The sequence below is a fragment of the Cotesia typhae genome, unplaced genomic scaffold (genome assembly GCF_013202065.1).
Source record: "Cotesia typhae breed Kobodo isofemale line unplaced genomic scaffold, CoteBio_Ctyphae contig_122, whole genome shotgun sequence".
Taxonomy (NCBI): Eukaryota; Metazoa; Arthropoda; class Insecta; order Hymenoptera; family Braconidae; genus Cotesia; species Cotesia typhae.
This window is the reverse complement of record NW_027423714.1, coordinates 679,230-699,635: the sequence shown is the minus strand read 5'-3', so window position 1 is coordinate 699,635 and position 20,406 is coordinate 679,230. Positions and strand designations below refer to the sequence as shown.

Here is a 20,406-nt window from a genome sequence, read left to right as displayed (position 1 = left end):
ATTCAATTTTTTACGTTAAATGAAATGTTATCACTATTATTTATATTTTTTTACTACGAATGTTAGTGATAATAGTTCTTCCGCTGTAAAACAAAAAATCTTTGTGCAGTAAATAAATATGACATTAATTTAAAATTTAAACTAAAGAATAAAACTAATTTTTTTTTTTGCATAAAAATTATTAGGCACATTAGTCAGACTGTTTCGGCTTCGCTGAAAAATGAACCAACAATCGGACAAATATTATTTTTTTTTGTACGATAATATTGCTATCAATAAAAATTTAAAGGTCGCTTTCGAAATTGGTATTAATAATAATTACAAACAACTATTATTATAGATTTAAAAATTAATAAAAATTGTACGAGTTCTAAGAATTTGATTTATAGAACCAAGGTCATTCATTCTTGTCTCTAGCGTATTTTAATGATTAAATAGTTTTTTTGGTGGAATTTGGCTTAATTGGAATGACTTTGATCTGAAATTGTTCTTTTTTAAGATTTTATATGGACTTAAGCGATAGTTAATAGATGATTCATTATGATAAATTCTTGGAGTAGCTTTAAATATATTTGAATTCAATGTCAGATATAATTTGTTTAAATATTTTTTTATTACGTCCATGTTAATCCAATTATATTTTAAATATTAATTTATATAAATAAAAGAGCAAAAATTTTGTAACCTTTTTTTATTATAATTTATTATTCTTTATTATCTTAATTATGAAATGAGTTTCTATGGTCAAAATTGGCACAATCAGAAAAGTCGTAAACTAATTTTGTGCCTTACGATTTTATATATTTTTTTTTTTTTTTTTTTGTAACAGGCAACATTTTTTACAAAATCATTAGCACTTTTTCTTTTAGTAACAATATTATTTTTTTAATCTATTTCAAAAGTACTTATACTATTTATATAATGATAAAAAATATTAAAAATCCATTAAACTAAAGTTTTTTTATCCATAATTCGTAACTCTCGATAGTCGAATTGACTGCAGGTTGCTTTTTTTGTCCATGCTGTTTTATTAAACTAATAAATAGACGCTTTATTAAATTTTATACTCAAATAATATACGATCAGTTATTAGAACAAGAGTTATGCTTTAGTAATAACATCTTAGAATATTGTCTTAATTAAAGTAATAACTCTCTCGACATTAAGATACAGGTATTAGATAAATCCGTTGTTAGAACGGACCTTCGTAAATAGATTCAGTTACCCGTACGATGTTTTGTTACTTGAAATTGTCTTGAGATATTTTATATTATATAAGGCTAATATTAAGTCGATTAATTTCCATTTAAAATTTATAAACAATAATGATATTAATATAAAAAAAAAAATTGATAGTTAGTAGCTTTTATTTGCAGTTAAGTTGTTTCGAAGATAGTGATAGTGGTCGAGTTGCGTGTAATTTTCAACTAAAGCATTTTAGTCAATTACTACCTTCTCGTTCTTAGTTGGTCCCTAACCCTTATTACCGCCATCAGCGTCCAAACTAAAGTGAATTAATCAAGGGTCAGAGTAACTATGAATGTAGTGACGCTCGTTATACCTATATCTCTAGTTTCTGGAAGCTCCAATTTATTATCGGAAATTTCTTAGATTCATCAGAACTTGCGGCTTTCAGGAAATTTAATATCTTGGAGGGACAATACCATGGTTGAAAGTGATAATAACGGTTCATCATCGTTATTGATAAATAATTAGTGATTAAAGTTCAATAGTGACGTTCAAAGACTTTAAAAGTACAATAACCCGTGAAAAAATTTTCCAATACGGCCTCGTCTGGTCGTATACGGCCATATCAGGTTTTTATCGAAGTTTCCCGTGCAAAAAAAAAATCTGATTCAAAATAAATTTAAGATTGAAATTCATATTTTGACACAAAAATGAATTAGTTTTGAGATCAATCCAAATTTAAAATTGAATTGTAGATAGAAATTAGTATGCCTGTAAAATCTTTAATCCTGATTCAAAATTTTAATAAAGATTTAATAATATTTAGGATAAATTTTACACATAAATTATTTTTAAGTTTAGAAATAGAACAAAGAAAGAGTTAAAATTTTAATTCGAAATTTTTATCACTTCCCTTGAAGTTCGAGTTATCAAGAGTCCACTGTAACAATAAAAATCGATTAATAGATTAATCGTTTTCTAAATGAAATACTTTCTAAATTAACTGTGTCAATGTTGAATGTACAAAAGAAAATTTATTTGTAACAATATTGAAAAATATACGTTATTTTTCCCCTTCAGACTAAGACGCAATGTTCGAGAGAAATAAATCTTGATAATAGCGTAATAACAATTCACTTGCAGCAATAATAAAAAATTAATTTAATGGGATAAATTGAACGTGGATGTGAAAGAATTATCGCTCACTTATAAATAATAAAACATATTCATTTAATATTTGATTAATTTTTTTTCAAATGAAATTTATTAATACTTAGTAAATCATTTTATTCCATCACACATTTTATCAATGCTGACAATACCTACTCAGACATAGCTGGACATTAACGAGAAAATCGTTCGATATTTTCACCTTCAATAGACGCATTATTTTTTCATTTCGTTGTCTGGAACTTATCAGACTTGTCTGTTTCCTTAACAATAAACAATACTAATGTCTGGCTCAATAAATAATACCATTTGCGTGCTTAAAGCACCGTGTGCGGTTGCAATGTTGTATAATATATATTATGTGTAAATTTAACAAAGAACTATCATGTTCCTCCTTCATTGCTGTATACAGTGCTAAAACCTTACAGAATGATACTAACAGGGAACTGCGGTAAACCACATCCCCCGTGTTAGGCAGTTCGTGTTGTGGTCAAGCTTCAAAAAGTTTAAACTACCTAACGATTCGCTATCGGTGTAGACAAGCTGCGTATTGCTTCGGATTCCAACGTCAAATTTGATAGACACCGCTATCGTCAATTATGCATGTACATGATCCACCCTCATATTTAGATGAGAGCAGAGATTTATTCAACAAGAACTTGAAAATTACAGTTGTTACTAAGAAGTTTTACATGCATTAATGCTTTTTTGGTTGATCATTAAAAGTTACGTGTGGTTAAATTTGTGGTGAAATAATGTTTGTACTGATTTACTCTTGAAAAAAAAAATCTACTCTAACGTTAATCGGAAATTAAGTTTATGTAAAAATGAAAAGCTGAATTTTTAATTCATAATAATGCCACTTAAAATAATAATTTTTAAAAAATCAGACGAAGAGTTCCTGTGTTATAAATAATTAAAAATCCGACTTTCAACATGCAGTTTACAGTAAACGTCAGCTGAATGTGTATTTGTATTTTTAATGATTTCGTTGGACTAACCAAAGATAAAATAACGAAAAATTTTTATTTCAATAAATCACATCTTGTAGATTTAATTAAAATTAAAAAAAAAAATTTGACAATATTTCATAATATAGTTTTCTATTGACAAAAAAAAAAATCATTATTCACAAACAACAATCATGAGTAAAATCACATGATGAAAAGTAAAAAAAGGAAACTACTGTCAAATGAACAGAAAATTATTTGTACCAAAAATTTTTAATTAAAAATTTTATTTTACTCTCAAGTTCACCTCTTTTTTTAGCAATTACTTAAAAAATTTCGATCATTAAGATGTTGTCAAACGGTCTATAGTTTGTGCTGTTGCTTTTCTTTTTACTCGCTTAACCTTCCTTCCGCACAAACTATAGTTTCTACTTTTCACTAATGATCATTTTTATTCACTTTACTATTTTATTAATTATTTTTAAGAAATTGTGTAGCCAAAAATTTACAAATTATCTAAAGTAATGATAAATACAGCATTTTATTAAATGTCATTTTAAAAAAAAAATCTGACTGCCTGTTCAATGTCAAAACAATAATGGTTTGTTTTATCTCTTTCTTCTATATCGCTTTTACGAAAAATGTCATTTTTGATTGCAGTTATTTTCTTTTGGTGAAGTAAATTGATTTCAAACTTAAACAGTAATTGTATTTCAACATTCTTCATTAATACACAATAATTAAGAATTTTTTTCATCAAAAATTTTATGAAAATAATATGTATACTCTTAATTTAAATCTATGTTATGTAAAACTAGGATTTAAAATTGCGCGCTCTAATCTTGAACCAATAAGGAAATAGGGTCTATGTTTTCGAGTTATTTCGATCCTAGCTAACTTCAATCAACCATCAATTTTAATTTATAAGATTACGTATGGTTTTCTGAATGATAATAATGATGAAAATAATGGCTGTATAATTAAAGAAAGTAATTAGGGTGATTAATTGTATTTTTCGAAAATTGTAGTGGTTAACATTGTCATGTTTTCAAAAAAAAAACTATCTTGATTAATTTTCTAGATAGCTTATTTTTATGTTAACCTCTCAATTGATCTTCTTCAAATGTGACACCTGTTCATTAATTATTTTTCTTTATTGCAGTGTATTTATTGTACAATTCAACCGTATATAATTGATTGAATATAGTTTGAACTATAGAATCGACAGTTTTTCATTTTTAAACAAGAGTTGGTGTAAATCATCGGTTTTTTTTTTTTTTTTTACTATTTAGCAGATCAGTAATAATTTAAAAGCACATCTCAATACATCGGTGTTCTCAGAACCGGAAATAGAATCAGGCGTAATGTTCCATGAGATATTAATGGCTACAACTTCGCCAACTCAATTCTATATTTCCGTTTCACTCAGTTTCACTTCTAGTGAGTTATATTATGTTCAACTGAAGTGAAAGGGTTTGTTCAAGTTTCTTACCCAAGATCGACAGGATAATGAGCCAAGAGAAGTTTCAAGAGAGTTGCGGTAATTATTTAAATTTAAATCGTGTGAAAATTCCCATAAACTTGCGAGAAACTAAATTTGCAAGTATTATGGCTTGACTTGATAATAATCACACTGAGTTTTTCTCAAATGTGACGGTGATACTGTAAAAGTTGGATTTATTATAAAAGAGAGTGAATACGCAAATCAGCAAAATCAGAAGTTATGAAGGTTGTAGTTTTTTAAAAGAATGATAGATAACAAAAACTAAAAGCTCCATGTCGGGAGTGAAATACTCTTGTAGCCGTGAGCAATATATTGTCACTCTACCAGTGATTACGGTTTTTTCGCTGCGCAGATAGACATTTTCATCATGCAGTAACTGTCGAATGCCTATTCTCCAACGCACTTCCATGTTATGTTTGTTGAGTTGAACATAACTTTCACATCTTGTTAGTTCTCTTCTTTTAATTTTGTTTCACTTTGGTTTTTTTTATCAACACTATTATTTTGTACTGCCAATGAAAAAAACATCATTAAAAAGTTCAAAAGTTTCTAAACTCCACAATATTGAAGAAAAAGTTTTTATACAATCAATAAACTGACTACATTTCACACCATAAATTGAAACTTCTAGTTTCACTGCCTGTTGAGCTTAGTCAAAACATTACAATGTCAGACTAATACGAATTAGCGGATGACAACATCGTTTTCTTCCCTACTAGGGTTGTCTTGTTTCTAACACTATTAGCTTCTACCTTCATAATACTCTCGTTAAAATCACATTTATTTTTTTGCGAATCTTAGCTTTATCTACCACATTGACAACTCACTGATGTTCATAGAAAGCTTTCCAATAAAAAACTGTAAGCGTAGAACTTCTGAGGTTCGATTTGTCATAACTGATTCAGCTTCTTACAAATTAAAAAAAAAAATTTCGAATTGTTATGATGCAATTTCTAATGTTTTAAAAATATGTGCAGAGTTACTGAAAAATTCAAAAAAGCTCAAACATTCAACCATGAAAATTTTTTGCCTAAATGCTTCAGGGAAACCGTACCCCATGCTCTACGTAATGTCTAGACAGGAATTTTCTTGGAAATGTGTTCAAGGCATGTCTAACTTCTCCCCAGCTCTCAAAATCCTTCTAAAATGCCTTGTTTAAATATAGTAGAATTTTCTCGGTATCAGAGTAATCATGATACTTCCGTGAAATCTTTGTGATAACAATAAATTAGCGTCGTATTTTGAAGGAAAATTAAAAACCATTTGACTTCATTCAGATACTTTGAATTGAATATTTTTTTGCTTTAATTTCGAGTTGCAAACTTCAAATTTCTATAAATCTTTAAGATATTTTTTAAAATCAATTCAATTTTATTTTTTTTAGTCCTAGAAGTTCTTAACTCCATTATTATTCTATAAGAATCGTATTCGTTTTCGGTGACATGATTTGACTGATCAAGAGTAATGGTTGAAGCATCATGATTGATTTCAAATAGTCCTCTGTCGATTTGCTATAAAAGTTGATGATGAAAAATTGCAAAAAATAAAATCAGATTACCAATACGGCTAATTAAGAAATTGTTTCACGGGTAATCAAAAAATATCAATAAGAATATGTTTTTTAGAAAGAGGAACTATCAAAAACAATTTAGCTTCTTCTATCCGAACAAAGACAATTTCTAAAATTAAATATAAATCTTTTCATACTAATCTATCTGTTGATACTAACTCCAAGATAATACCGCAACCACATCCTTGCTAATGGAGAGACAAGAGACAGTCTCATCCTCTCTAGAGTTTCGCTCCGTTTAACGACAGACAAGGAGTAGTTGTAGTTACGGCTCGATGGCTGTTGGTTCTCAGGGAATCACTAAGACGACTTAGACGAAAGTAGGAATTCCCCTGACTTGGTACCCTTTCTTCATTGAGTGGAACCATGCTTCTCGTTTTCTGGAACACGTCTGGAAGGAGAGTTTGCGTACAAGGAACTTCTAAAATCAATTAGCAGTCCTTAAGCAGGAGAAGGCAGAAATAGGATGGATATAGAAATTGAAAGCGAATCGCGAGGATTTACAGAACTAGTAAGAGCTGCAATACACCCTCTTGCCTCTTCTTTCCCTTTTTAGCAAGGGGCGATAAGCACCACTCGAAGTTTATCTCAGTAGTGAAGCTGGTTGAACAATCACAGCATTTCCGTGATAGTTTCTTTTCTTCGTACGTTTACAGCTTGTGCTTCTTGGTTTCCATTTTCTATACTCACATATGCAATTAATGTGGAGAGCTTTTGTTTGAGAAATTTCATAATTTGACAACTCTCTTACAGATATTTGAACTCGTTTTAAACACTTATAGTTATGCACAAAAATGATTTTAATCCGAAAAATTTTTGCTGATAGAACATTAAAAGTAAAACATATCCAAAGATATTTGAACTTTCTTGTTCCAAATTCGATCCAATTTTCTCTTGAGGTTCTAAATTCTGAAATAAAAAAAATTTCTTGGAATTTATTTATATTCAACTTATTATTAAAATTATTTTGTAAGTTTATTCTTGTATTGTACAATAGATATTTCTTTTTCTATTAACATTTAATACAAAATTATTAGAAATTTGGTATTATCAATGTTCAACCAGAAATTTCCATTTCTAAGTGTAATGATGCGTAAGGGAATAGATAAGACTCTTGTGTTAAGCGATTAAAGGGAACAGCTGAAAGTTTTAACGAGCTGTCGCCTGTTAAGACGTCACGACCAGTCCAAATATTATCGACTTGGACGAAATGCCTGTAGTAAGACATCCTTCTTGTAGCCCGAACATCTTGAGAGTTTCGTCATCTTAAAACTTGTCCACGCCACTCGGCTTAATTGAGCGTTATAAACAAGTATCGAGGGTCTCAGTATTTTGAGATGATTTTATTATTATCTTTTATTAAAGGTAAAAACATTTTTTGACCAATTAAATATTTGTTTTGAAAGACTTGTAAAATTCTATTTTTAATTAAATACATTAATTTAATATTTTGTGATTGATCGAAGCACAAAAAAAAATTATGGTTTCCATTTTATTCTCGTAAACTGTTCGTTCTTTCAATAAACAGTTTCATTGTTCTTTACAAGGGCTTTGCCCCGAACCCTCTTTTATGGAAGCACAAGCCATCAGCGGGGCTCAGTGATATTTTTACCGCTGATATTCCTTCTCGATGAGATTTTCTCGAGTATAATTTTGTCGAAGTTCCTACCAGTCAGAGTAGAGGTTTCATTAATTACCGCATAGCTAAAGATAATGAAAAATTACCAAATCAAATACCAGAAAAAGTAATTAGAAAGTCGTTGTAGTAATTGCCAGGTTTTGCCACCTTACATTTCTTTTTCATGCATGTTAAACTTTTTCGATCACTAAAGCTTGGTTTTTTAATGCTCTTAGATACATATATATTTAAGTAGAGTTATGACGATAAATAGTTCATTTAAACGATTGTGAGATTCATATTCAATTACAAAAATATGCTAGATAACGTTGTGAGAATGAAAGAAATGAGAGAAGAACGAGCCATTTTTAATAGCTAATTTATCATTGAACTATAAATTTGGGAAAGAGAGAAAAAAAATGATAAAAGGAAAGCGAGGAGGATCTCTCAGTGGGAATCGTTCGGTAACCGAAAAAATAATTCGGACAGCTTGGACCAAGATTCGAATCCAGATCTGAATTTGGTTACGCGCCAAGAGCTTTCCCAGTCAAATTAAGTTATATGAGATATTACTCATTACTTTCCAGTTACCTAATAATTTCCTGAAAAAAGGTAATTTATAAGGGTATAGCGTTTAGTGTAGACAATGACAGACACTCATCAGCTGAGCCTTTATGTCATTACTGTGGCCCATTCCTACTTGTTGAGTAGGAGATGGAAATTTCTATACATTAAAACAGGTGTGAGGACGAGTACTTGAAAAATGCGCACGATGTTCGCTCCATCGAGCATATCGAAGCCAAATTACTGAAAATATCTGATTCTCCGAACTACACTTTTTTACTAATTGCAATTTTTTGACTCTTTTCAAGCCATTAAATTTAAAAATTAAATGATGTATATTTTTTATTTTTGATATTTTTTTTTTTTTTTTTCACGAGACTGAAACATAAATTCATCATAGGAATTTTGACAATATCCTGGTTTGGATTAAATGGATGATAGCTGAAACTTTTTTTTTCACAAAAGAACAATCATTCGCACTGTCACGTTGACATATATATTATTTTTTTCCCTTTTTAGCGTGAAAGTTATTCATCTAGTGATATCAATATAAATAGAATGCATTAATTTATAGTTTTTCATGCATTCAGTTCAATCGTCTTTTAGGAATAGTTTTAGTTTGTTGAAATTTTTTCGATGTTAACTCTTGTTGTGGCGTTATTTCATTTTTTTGAGGGACGAAAATACAAAAATAAATCTTGATAAAGATAAGAGAGGGCTTGTTTGTGCATTTGTCATTTTCTATCTATATCTTTTATTTTTTTAGGCTACGTCACCGCAGCTCAAAAGAACCCCAACTGTCACTTTTTCCCTTTGGTCCTTTGCCTAAACGACGATATACATTATATTTTTTATCATGAGTATTAAAATTACGCATTTATTAAAAAGATTAAACGACATGTATTTTTACCATAATTTCATCATACATCACCAAATGTGCTTATTTGAATTTAAAATTTCACTAAAAAAAAATATTATACTCAAGAAAAATTGTTCCGTCAAGCAATACAGCTTATTTTAGGTAATTTTATTGTTAATACGATCTGTCTAAAATTATTTAAAATATGATAAAATAGTTTCCACTTTAAATTGATAAAAATTATATACTTGAGCAGATATATTCAAGATATAACATCAAATTATTTACTTAAAGCACGAAGAAATGCAAGAATACCAAAAAAAATTGAACTAAAAATTTTGCAATTTCTATGTTTTCAAAGAGGACATATCAATTATTAGCTTTTTGAGGTTTGTAATTTCAAAAAAATTTGTTACAAAAAAATGTACGAAGACCCCCACTAAAAAGGGATTAATAACAATGTACAGTATCAATTACAGCAATTTTTTTGTGTCATTAATTAGAGAATAAAATAAATTAAAAAAAAAAAAAAAATCGAATAATTGTAAAAAATAATAAAAGTATAATTTTGTCCAATCATTTGACTATTGGTAAACTGAAAATTTTTTGGTTTTTGAAAAGTATTGAGTATGTAGAAATCTGCTTCCCAAAAATCATTTTAAAATTACAAGGAATGAAATAAAAAAAAACTCTAAAACAATGTTAAATTGTTTAGTATAAGTAAAGTTCCATGTTACAGCTATCGGCTCCTAAAAAAGTTTGTCTCTTCTAACAGCTTGAAACTCCGTAAAAAGTGAAGGAGCGTTTTGAAGCTGCTAAAAAGATCAAACTAAAAGTTTCTACCTTCTATTCCTTAAACCTTATTTTATGCGTACTCAATTATTTGCAACAGAGTTTAAAGAGACTTTAAAATAATAAAACTTTTTTTGAACCCTCCTGTTCAACGAGATGTTTGTACGAACATCAAAGAAAACAGTTGGAATTACTTTAATTCATGCTGCCAATCACCAGGGTGACTCGTAATTTTTGGTAGAATCTAATTTTAATCAACTTGTTGCTAGAAGCGACTATGATTTTGGTATTAGTAGAATATTAAGTACTGCTGTCATTCCAGATGGTTGACTCTTCAACGATTCCTCAACACATTTAGGGCGCAACCCTCGTCATTTCAGGATTGTTCGCTACCATTTTAGGTAGTTAATTATGCCATCGATAATCGGATATTACCGAGTTTGCCGTAATTGTTAGCAAGTTTGTAACACAACCAAAGTCACAAGACTTTCTTATTAATCCGAAAACTTCTTGAATGTTTACAGTGGTTAACTATTTTAATCTCTTCTTAATATAAGTTGAAGCTTCTGATCTAATATATTCTCTTTATAACGATCATGGTCATATCCTATATTCTGTAACCCGTGAATTCATCCAAGCCATTACAGGCATTCCTAGCATACTTGGAGGGTAGATGCATCATGCAAAAAGGGAAAAATGATCAATGTTGTATATTATTACAGAGTAATCTGGTCAGACTATATTCCCGGAAGCTTTTACCATAAATCGACAATGCCGTGAACAAAGCTTGAGTATTCCAAGCCGTGTACACGGGGATTCTATACTTTAATTGGAGATTACCAGAACATACACTAACAACAACTGACTTGGGTTCAGCTTCAGCGGAGGTTCGACGCTAAAAAAAATCAAAGGTGAAACTGAAACAAAAGTAAAAACTGAACTGGGTGGAGGGGGTTGAAAGTATGGGTAGCCTCGTGGGGTGAATTTCCGATTTATTCAAACCACCAAATACTTGGAGCCCATAAAGAGAATGAATGGGATTGTGGTGGTTGCACCGATGCTCAGGGCTGGTTTAGGGGTTCATGAAATACGCACGAGCACCCTCTGCTCTCCGCAGCAACGACTTCGCTTTTCTCTCTCCTCTCACTAATATTCAACCTTTCCCTTTGCGTACACTCTCATTCTCTCTCATCGAGTACAGTAAACTCCTGGTTCTCCAAGCTCCACCTTCTCTTGCTCTTGCTCTTGCTCTTGCTCTTGCTTCTATCGATGTCTATCCACCTCGCTTGGCCCTACTGGAAACTCTGCAGGGTGGCCAGCGATATTACCATGAATTTCCATAGCTCGCGCTTCTCTCTTCGTGCTCGAAACATATTGCAGTACTTTGATTTATGCGAAATATTTGCTAAATATTCTGTTTAATCTCAGCCATCCGGAATCCACTCGAATAAACGACTGACGTTTCTTCGTGATGACAATCATGGGGATCCGAGATGCTAGACGCAAGATTTTAAGCTATTTTGGGGTCTATGAACTTATAATGACTATTGTTGTAATTGATTTATTTTCTTTTTCTAATCATGACTGTTTGGAGATGGAAATACTAAAATCTGACTCATAATTAGAGTTTGTTCGACTTATGGAACGATTGCAAGTGAGGAAAATGACATAAAATCATAAAATTTGAATGTATCTGTGTCAAATTTCTTTTTTATATATTTTTGAGGTACATTTTTTCCACGAATAAAAATTACAATCTAAGAGTCAGGAAAAAATTTCAATTAAATAAAACAGTATTGTCTAAAAAATTAAAAATTTATGTCAAATTTCAACAAATAAGTAATATATGTTGAAATAAAAATCAAAAAAGTTAGTAAATATTAAAAATTAGTAAATACATTAATTATTAAATGAACCATTCTTTGAATTACCATAAAAATAATTGTTAATAACGACGAAAAATTTCAACTTTCAGATTTTAATTAGTCGATAATATAAATCTCAAAATTGTTAAAACAATCACAGACACTATCAATAATTAAAAGGAATTTTGAGTGACCTTATATCCCGAATTCATTCCATTATTCGGAATTCCGGTGTGTAGAGTGGATAAAATTTCAAATCCGGAATACACACGCATTTCATTTTTTTTTAACGGACTGATATAGAGCCCGGAAATTCGAGTTATATTTTTATTTTTTAAATGTTTTCTGTTAAAAAAGAATTTTACTTACAAAAAGTGACGAGCATTTTTTTACCTTGCGTTTATTTAGCTACTTCTGTTATTTTTCGATATTTTGATACCTATTAAATAACTCGTCAAATTTAGGTAATGCAGTTAACTCATTAACGAGAAACCCTTCTTATCTAAATGTCAAAACACCAAGATCTCTAACTTTACTATAATTGAGTTATTTAATTCACAAATTTTCACTCTGTGGGCGATTTTCATTAATACTGTGAATTGAAGTCTTCCGTGAAATTAATTTTACTGTGAGAGTGCTAAACAAATAGAGCATCATCCTCTTATGTATTTACTCCGCTTATTACATACAGTGTTAATTTCCATAATATTTACATTAGAGATATAATACATTACTTGGGCAATATTTGTTTTGTGCGACTATACAGTTAAAAAGACTTTTGCAGCCACTCAAATTGCAAATTTCAACGAATAAAGTAATTGAATTTGATCGGATGCTTGTTAAAAAAATTTTTGTAAAACATTTTATTCAAAAAGTAGCTATACAAAAATCGAGTAACTCTCTTGAACATTGGAAGAAACACAATGAGAAGAGAAATCGGATAAAATACGTGAAATGTACATATATACACTATCTATTTACGCTTCAATGGAGAATATGTAGTATAGATGTCATTGACCGTCGTAAGATATCAATTCAACGGCCTAGTTTACATTTGGCTTCCTCGTTACCAAGCTTACGCTAAGTCTCGAATTGCACCTGTGTTCATTGAATCCCATTCGAAGCCGATAAATTTCAAGGGACATTGGTACCCCCGAACAAGCTTGCTTGAGAGAATTAACATGTTATTAACACATGAAACACAGTACCCTAAAATTACAGAGAAATCTGTCAAGCTTACAACGGTAATAATATTATGTTTAATGTTCATGTACAAATGTATCGAAAGTTTATTCCAATTTCAATTGTCAATACTAGAAATGGAAGCTCAAGCAATTATATCATCAAATTTTTTCAGTTTTAGATGAATCAAATTTTTAACAATACTTTCATTATAAATTCGACAAAGTGAGTACAATTGATTCTATGTTAGAACTGTATTTGGCGGGAGACGCAATCAGGTCTCTCTTCATCTTATACTTGAAAGATTGGTAAATATAAAGATTTTCATGGAGTTTTGATACTTGAGATGCACGAGTGTAACAAAAAATTTTAAATTATAGAGTAAAAATATTTTTCAACAAGTAGATTTGAATTAACGAACTTAGCGTTATAATTAGAAGACAAGTGACCATATTTTTTTTACGAACTACTTGGAAAAATCTTTTTTGGTGACAGTAATAAGACTCTGATATAAACTTCCACGTGAAATTGTAAATTCGAGCAGCTTGCAAGTCTTCAAAAAAGATAAAAATTGATTATACATGACCTTATATGGCCACATTTTTATACGGGTTGCTTTTATAAAAAAATAGATGATCAAAATTTTAAATCAAACTCAACTCATTTTCTACAAGTCACGTGATTTTTCCGTCACTCAACTCTGCGACCGCAAAAGCCTATCTTCATTAAAATTTACTATTTTCTTAGTCCCTCGCTCATAATACCTTAAAATAGTCATAAATAACAATGAATGTATATTTAGTCTGTTAATATTAAATTCAAGCATGTTAGAACAAAAGCTTTCTCTGTTTACTTAATGCTTTAGTTATCCAACTTGTATACATCGCATATGAATTGACTAAGCGTAATCTAAATACGGAAACATTATCATGAGGATCATAACATATGCATGTGGATAATGATAGTCATATTTGTATTCATTTGATTTGATTCAACTGTTACACTTACACTTACATAAATTTGAAGGATGAAATACCGTAGGAACTTACCTAACTCACCGCCTCTTTCTCTTTCTCCTATTCGAATATCTCTCACAGCCCTTCTTCCTGTTCCGGAGCTTTTTTTAACTTTCCTTCCATTTCCCACTTCACATATTCATATGGCACTCTTTGCTTACGATAAATGCGAACCATTTGTGTATAGGGTCTCCAAGTGGGATAAAATCTACGTCGATCCTCGTCCAACTCGTCTACTTTATTCCCCTTTTGCGCCTCCATCGCACCAGCCATATGACTACCTATATACTGTATCAGCTAGACTGTAAACTGGAAGGCTTGGGTACTTCTCTCATCCTCGGCACATAGTCCGACGTATGATAAGCCGCCCTCGGGAATCCCCAATTGTCTCGATTTATATGAGTTTATACTTAGGTTTATTCACAATATACATTTGGATTTTAGAGAGAACAAAATCGTAAAAACGCTTCGATAAATCGGCTTTTATATTGATAAAAAATTTTACTGTTGAGCTTACTCGGCTATTTTTTAAGTACCTGCATTATTTTTAATCCCATGCTCTACCTGAGATAGGAAAAAAAAATAAAAAAAAAAAAAAACGACTAAATTGTTGCTTTTTCTATGTTCCAGATTTCACTTTGCGATGATTATAGTCTTCCGGTCGATTTTGTGAATAAACATCACTCTGGAAGTTCCGCGGCTGTAACAACTACTGTGCAATGGGCTTTACCAAGTCCCAGTATTGAAAACGTAAGTTTATCATTGATGCACTAAAAAACAAGCATTAATTTAATTCGAGAGAAAAATTATAAAACTAAAAAAATCATTTTTAAGAATTTCATCCTTTTGATAAAAGTATTAGAAAAATTGTTGAACTGAGAAACTTTTCTTGATTTAAGTAAATTCAATTTAATTGAAAATTTTTTTCGTCTGCATTCAAGATAATCTTTTAAAAATTATTTTTTTGGATCAAGAATTTTTCTCTCGAATCAAAATTTTTCTTAAAAAAAATCATAATCTGTAATGATTTTATCAAAAGATTCGTTAATTAGATTCAAAGATATTTTGCACAGAAAGAAATTATATGTATGTTAAAATTACAGAAATAGTTACATAAAAAGTACATTGGAATGGTACACAGGAATGAATCGGTAAAATAACATGCTCGAGGAAAAACATTTTTATACAATTATGCATGAATGTTTATATAAAATTATATAAAAGTTTTTTTGGTGCTATTGATTTTATACAATGTATTTTTTCAATCTAATATTTACATTTTTCTTAATATAAAATTGACGTATTCAGGTTGACAGTTTTTAAAATATAAAAATTACATTTCTAAAAATTAAAATTTGACAGTTGTGTCATAACAGGAGTATAATTGTAAATATAACAGATTTTTCTGTAATTTTGACAGAAATTTTTTTCTAAGTAAACTTAATCAGTTAGATAATTTCAAGGTTTTTTCAAACGCACTTGAATTAAATTTTCTTACATTTTTGTCACATATCTTTTAAACTGTTCTCAAAGACAAAAAAAGTTTTAGGAATGCCTTATAGAGTCAACCATTTTTTTTTTTTTTTTTTTTTTTTTTTTTTTTTCAACAACACAAGCACAATTGAAAGTGGAAAGTCGATTGGAAACATATGATCGATGTTTACTTTATACAACATCAAATGAAGTTTTAATTATTAATGCTTTGTATTTTATACCTCTGATTTATTTTTTATTTCTTCCAAATGTTATGTGCACATCAATTTATCCGAAATAAAATTGTGAATACAATACTAGTGAATAATACCGTTGTTTGGAAGCATTCAACAGTAATTGCGGGGATCAATTAGGCTTGCTTACTGACTATGCAACCAGAGCGTAATGATTTTATAAAATTCATTGGATTGTAAAGTGGAAATAGTGTTCAATTTTATTTTTTGTTCATTTTTACTGATAGCCTGATTATATTGGATTAAATCAACGATTCGATAGCGTATGGATATATGTGAAGATAAGCAAAAAGTCAAGTTATATTTTTTTTTTATAAAGTCATCCTTTTTATGAATGACATTTGATGTCATTCATAAAAAGGATGAAGGCTGCAGATTTATGAGTAATTATTCAATCAAAACAGAAATTTGGGAATGACAATCATCACAAACTAATAACTCCAGTCTCACAGTAACTCAAGAAGCTAACAAACATACAATACGTTTCATTAGAAGTTTGGAATGGAAAAATAAAAAAATAAAAATATTGAAAAAATTAACTGAAAATTAACTATTTTGATGATAAATATTGTCAGCTGTCATTATGACAGTAACTATAAAATGATTTCAGTCAGTAACATTCTAATAAGATACGATACTAACTATTGTATATCAACGAAAATAATTATGAACATATACTTTTTTCCATGTTCTGAAAATTGCAGACCAAAAGTAATAAAAACCGTGACTAAACGTTTTTTCCTTTCTCTTTTTCTCATTTCCATGCCGTTTGCAGACTTGACAAAAAAATTTCAATTTCAAATAATAACTCTTTTTAATGTTGAAAAAATATTACTTCTATCTCTTTCTATTACCTGATTGATTAAAATTATTTTTTTATAACTTTTAATGTTCAACTTTATTAAAACTATTGATCAACGATTTTATGTCAAAATGAGCTTATGTTTAAAATTCAAAAATAAAATTCATACGATTGTAATTTATAGATCGTTAATTATTATATATTAAACAATAAAGCTTACGTCATTTAAAGCCGAAACATAATTCGTGGGCAAGCTTCCTTCACTATTGGTTATACAATAAATCCATGGCGGCACTAAATATCCCGAGGCATAAAATACCTCCAAATATTACCATCATAGCAGTAGAATGTGGCGTCGAAGGAATGACAACAACCGAACAGAACGAAAAATTTAAGATTGCTCGCGGATAAATATTTTCCCTTGATTTCCGAAATGATTCCGATCTCAGACGCGACGCATCGACGTTTTCTCCGGAATCGAGCGAGCGGGAGAAATATAATTATGAGGGTGACAAAATACCCTTGGGATATTGAGCACCGAAGAATATACTGGAGGGGAAAAGGGGTGGTAACCGTGGCAGTGGTGTTGATGGTAGTCCTGGTGAAACCGGTGACTTCCGGCGTTGCTTATAATTGCTCTGGCACTCAGTATTGGGTACTCGGGACAGCCCCGGGTTAGCGCTAACTGTTTCTTCTGAAATATAGCGCCTAGTCTAGCCTATATACTGCCCTCAACCATTAAAAACGACACAGCCTCCCTCGCAAAACACTTAGTCCGCATAATGTCCATGATTTTGTGGGTCTTCTTATTTTATTCACTTCTAACATATATACATATACGCTTATACATGTTTACTCTTAGGTCTGGTAAATTGGATTAAAATCCATTTATTCCACTCGCTTTTTCATTAATTTTGCTGTTGATTAGACAAAACGGATGAAAATATTTATAAAATTTGCTTTTATTACCGTAAATACACTTTTTATTGGAGTGATTGTTTTTGCACGACTCATAATGCGAACCATTACAGATAGATAAATACTTCATATGATGCCCAAGCCAGATGGGCCTCATAGCAAATAACAAAAAATAAATGACAAATAAAAATACATAAAAACCCTATTTGATTTTACTATGAATTATTATTCTTGGTTAACATCTTGTCACATTTAAGTTTTTAAGATTTAGCTACTTTCAATTTTATTATTAGCAATAATAAAAAGGAAATTTTATGTGCTTTATTAACCATTATAACAGGCAGTTTTTTATAGAGTGCTATTCGATCGAAAAAAAAAAAAAAAATTAATACTGCAATTTTTTTTAGATTAATCTACACTGATAAAAAAATTTATGTTGACTCAAGAGATATTTTCTTGATCTAATAATTTATTTTGGAAGACAAATAATTATTTTGCTTTAAGAATTTCTTGTCTTGATTTAGATTTTCTTTGCTTAAGAGCTATATTATCTTTAATCGATACATTTAGTTTTTCAACCAAAATAACATTATCGTTTAAAAAACTTAAAATAATTCATCAAAGTATATTTCAAAAACTAAATAGTCTTTAATTGTTATACCGAAAAAAAAATTATTTCTTGGAAATAAATAAGTTAATGACTTAAAAAAAAGCCATTCTTAACACAAATCGGTAACATCTTAAATCAATGTTTTTGCCTATCTTGAACCAGGAGATAAAAATTCTTGAAAGAAATATATCTATATCTAGTTTCAAGAGTTCAAATTTTGAAGAAAAAAAGTTTCTTGAATCAAGATTGTTTTTCTATCAATGTATTGTAACCTGTGATAAAAATTTTCATAATTGGCCTGATACTACGACTGTCAAATTATGAAAATACACAAATAATTTATTACAATTTTTCAATTTTTTTTTAGTAATGTTAAGGTTAATCAATTAAAACAAGAACCATAATGTCAGATTGCCTGCTTAGGACAATGAAAAGTACATTTTTTTATTTTAAAAGTAAACTCATTAAAATTAACTTTCTTGTAAGATGACGATTCAGTGATAATCTGCCTTGACGAAGATTTTTAGCAATATCTTTGATGTTTTTGCGTTTTATAGCATTATTCATGAAATATATATTTCTGAATCTATCTCTTTACTTCAAAATGGCTATTTTACAAAAGTTAACTTAATAAATTTAGTTATATTGGACTGCTGGGTATTTTCGTCTGTAAGTATGTTTCAGAGCGTATATGATTCTGTTTCATCTTTATAAAGACTTGAAAGTAATCTACCGAAAATATTAAACGCATTACTGATTGAAGAATAAAAATAAAAAGTAATAACTACGACTTTGATGCTTATTTAACACTTTATAGGTATATTTCGAAAGCGTTTATCAAGCGCAGCGTACATTTATCATTTTTAACAAAAGGCTTAAGTGTAGGCAACTTAGGCGACAGCAAATGTAAAGAAAGACTTGGTAAAGTATGAGGGGGAGCGTGCAAGCTGTTGGAAGCCTCACGGAGCTTTTACTAAAAGATCTTGAACTGGGGAAAATAAGGTAAAACGTGAGGACTTATAGCTCTTTAAGAGAGAGCAACTGAGAAAATCTCCTTGTTCTGTTTCGCGCCCTTTATCTTTCATTTTCGACTACGATCAATTAAATTACTCAAGAGAATCTTCGGAAATTATTAATGAGGGAGCTACTGTAGGAACTGATTCGTGAGACGAGTATTATTCATCGGTGGAAAATATTCAGCGTTGTATTTTTGCATAATCCTATGGAATTATCTTACCGAGAATTTTTCTTTTCTTTTTTCCGGAGGAATATTTCTAAAGAATTAGTTAAAGCAAGAAACTTTGAAGATATTTCGATCTTTCAATACATTTCAAAATACTGTCTTATTAATTTCAAATTACATCATTTAAAAATATTATAAATTTTTCTTAAGGGTAAAAAATGGATTTTTATATTATTAGTATTATTAAGGAGATTATAAAAATTGAAAAAAAAATTTTTTTCTTAAAAACATTTATATTAGAAAGTTTTCTAAATTTATTTATGAAAATTAAGGCAAAATTTTTTTTCGTAAAGTTACTTTTATTGTCAACTTATTGTAATTACTTATAACTTGTACGCGGCCATTCAAAAATCTGAAAAATTAAAAATACAATAAAACTGTAATTTTTGATGAGGTTCAATGCTAATTTTATTTTATTATAAATGACAATATTTTGAATATCTCTATTGCTGAAAATTCAATCTACAAACATTTAAAATTTTATTAAAATTTGAAAATTAACTTTCAGTACTTTTACGTATCAAATTTTTCTTCATAATTCCACAAATAAATAAATAACAATTGCGATAATTTAATGATTATCACTTAACGCGATTGTTGATTTGCTGACGTTTAATGCATGGATAATGGTCCTTGAATTATATAAAAAAATATAGCGTTGATAAACTTTACGTGACTTTTGGAATATCCTGTTCAGCCTCATTACTCCACTGTTATCATTTTTCCCCTATAGATTAACGTAGGCCGGTGAGCTCTATACGTGAAATTATCAATATTTGTTTACATGGTAATCCAAATATGTGTATGCGCAGTAAAGTTGTGCTATTA

General features: G+C 29.6%; 1 protein-coding gene across 1 annotated transcript in view; it reads left to right on the top strand.

Annotated features, from left to right (window-relative positions):
• Hwt (SH2 domain-containing adapter heavyweight) overlaps positions 1-20,406 on the top strand; it is a 180,250-nt gene that overhangs the window by 117,263 nt on the left and 42,581 nt on the right. Inside the window, exon 3 of the mRNA XM_074251687.1 lies at positions 14,909-15,028. Within this exon, the coding sequence (XP_074107788.1) occupies positions 14,909-15,028 (120 nt within the window). The remainder of the gene's footprint in view (positions 1-14,908; positions 15,029-20,406) is intronic.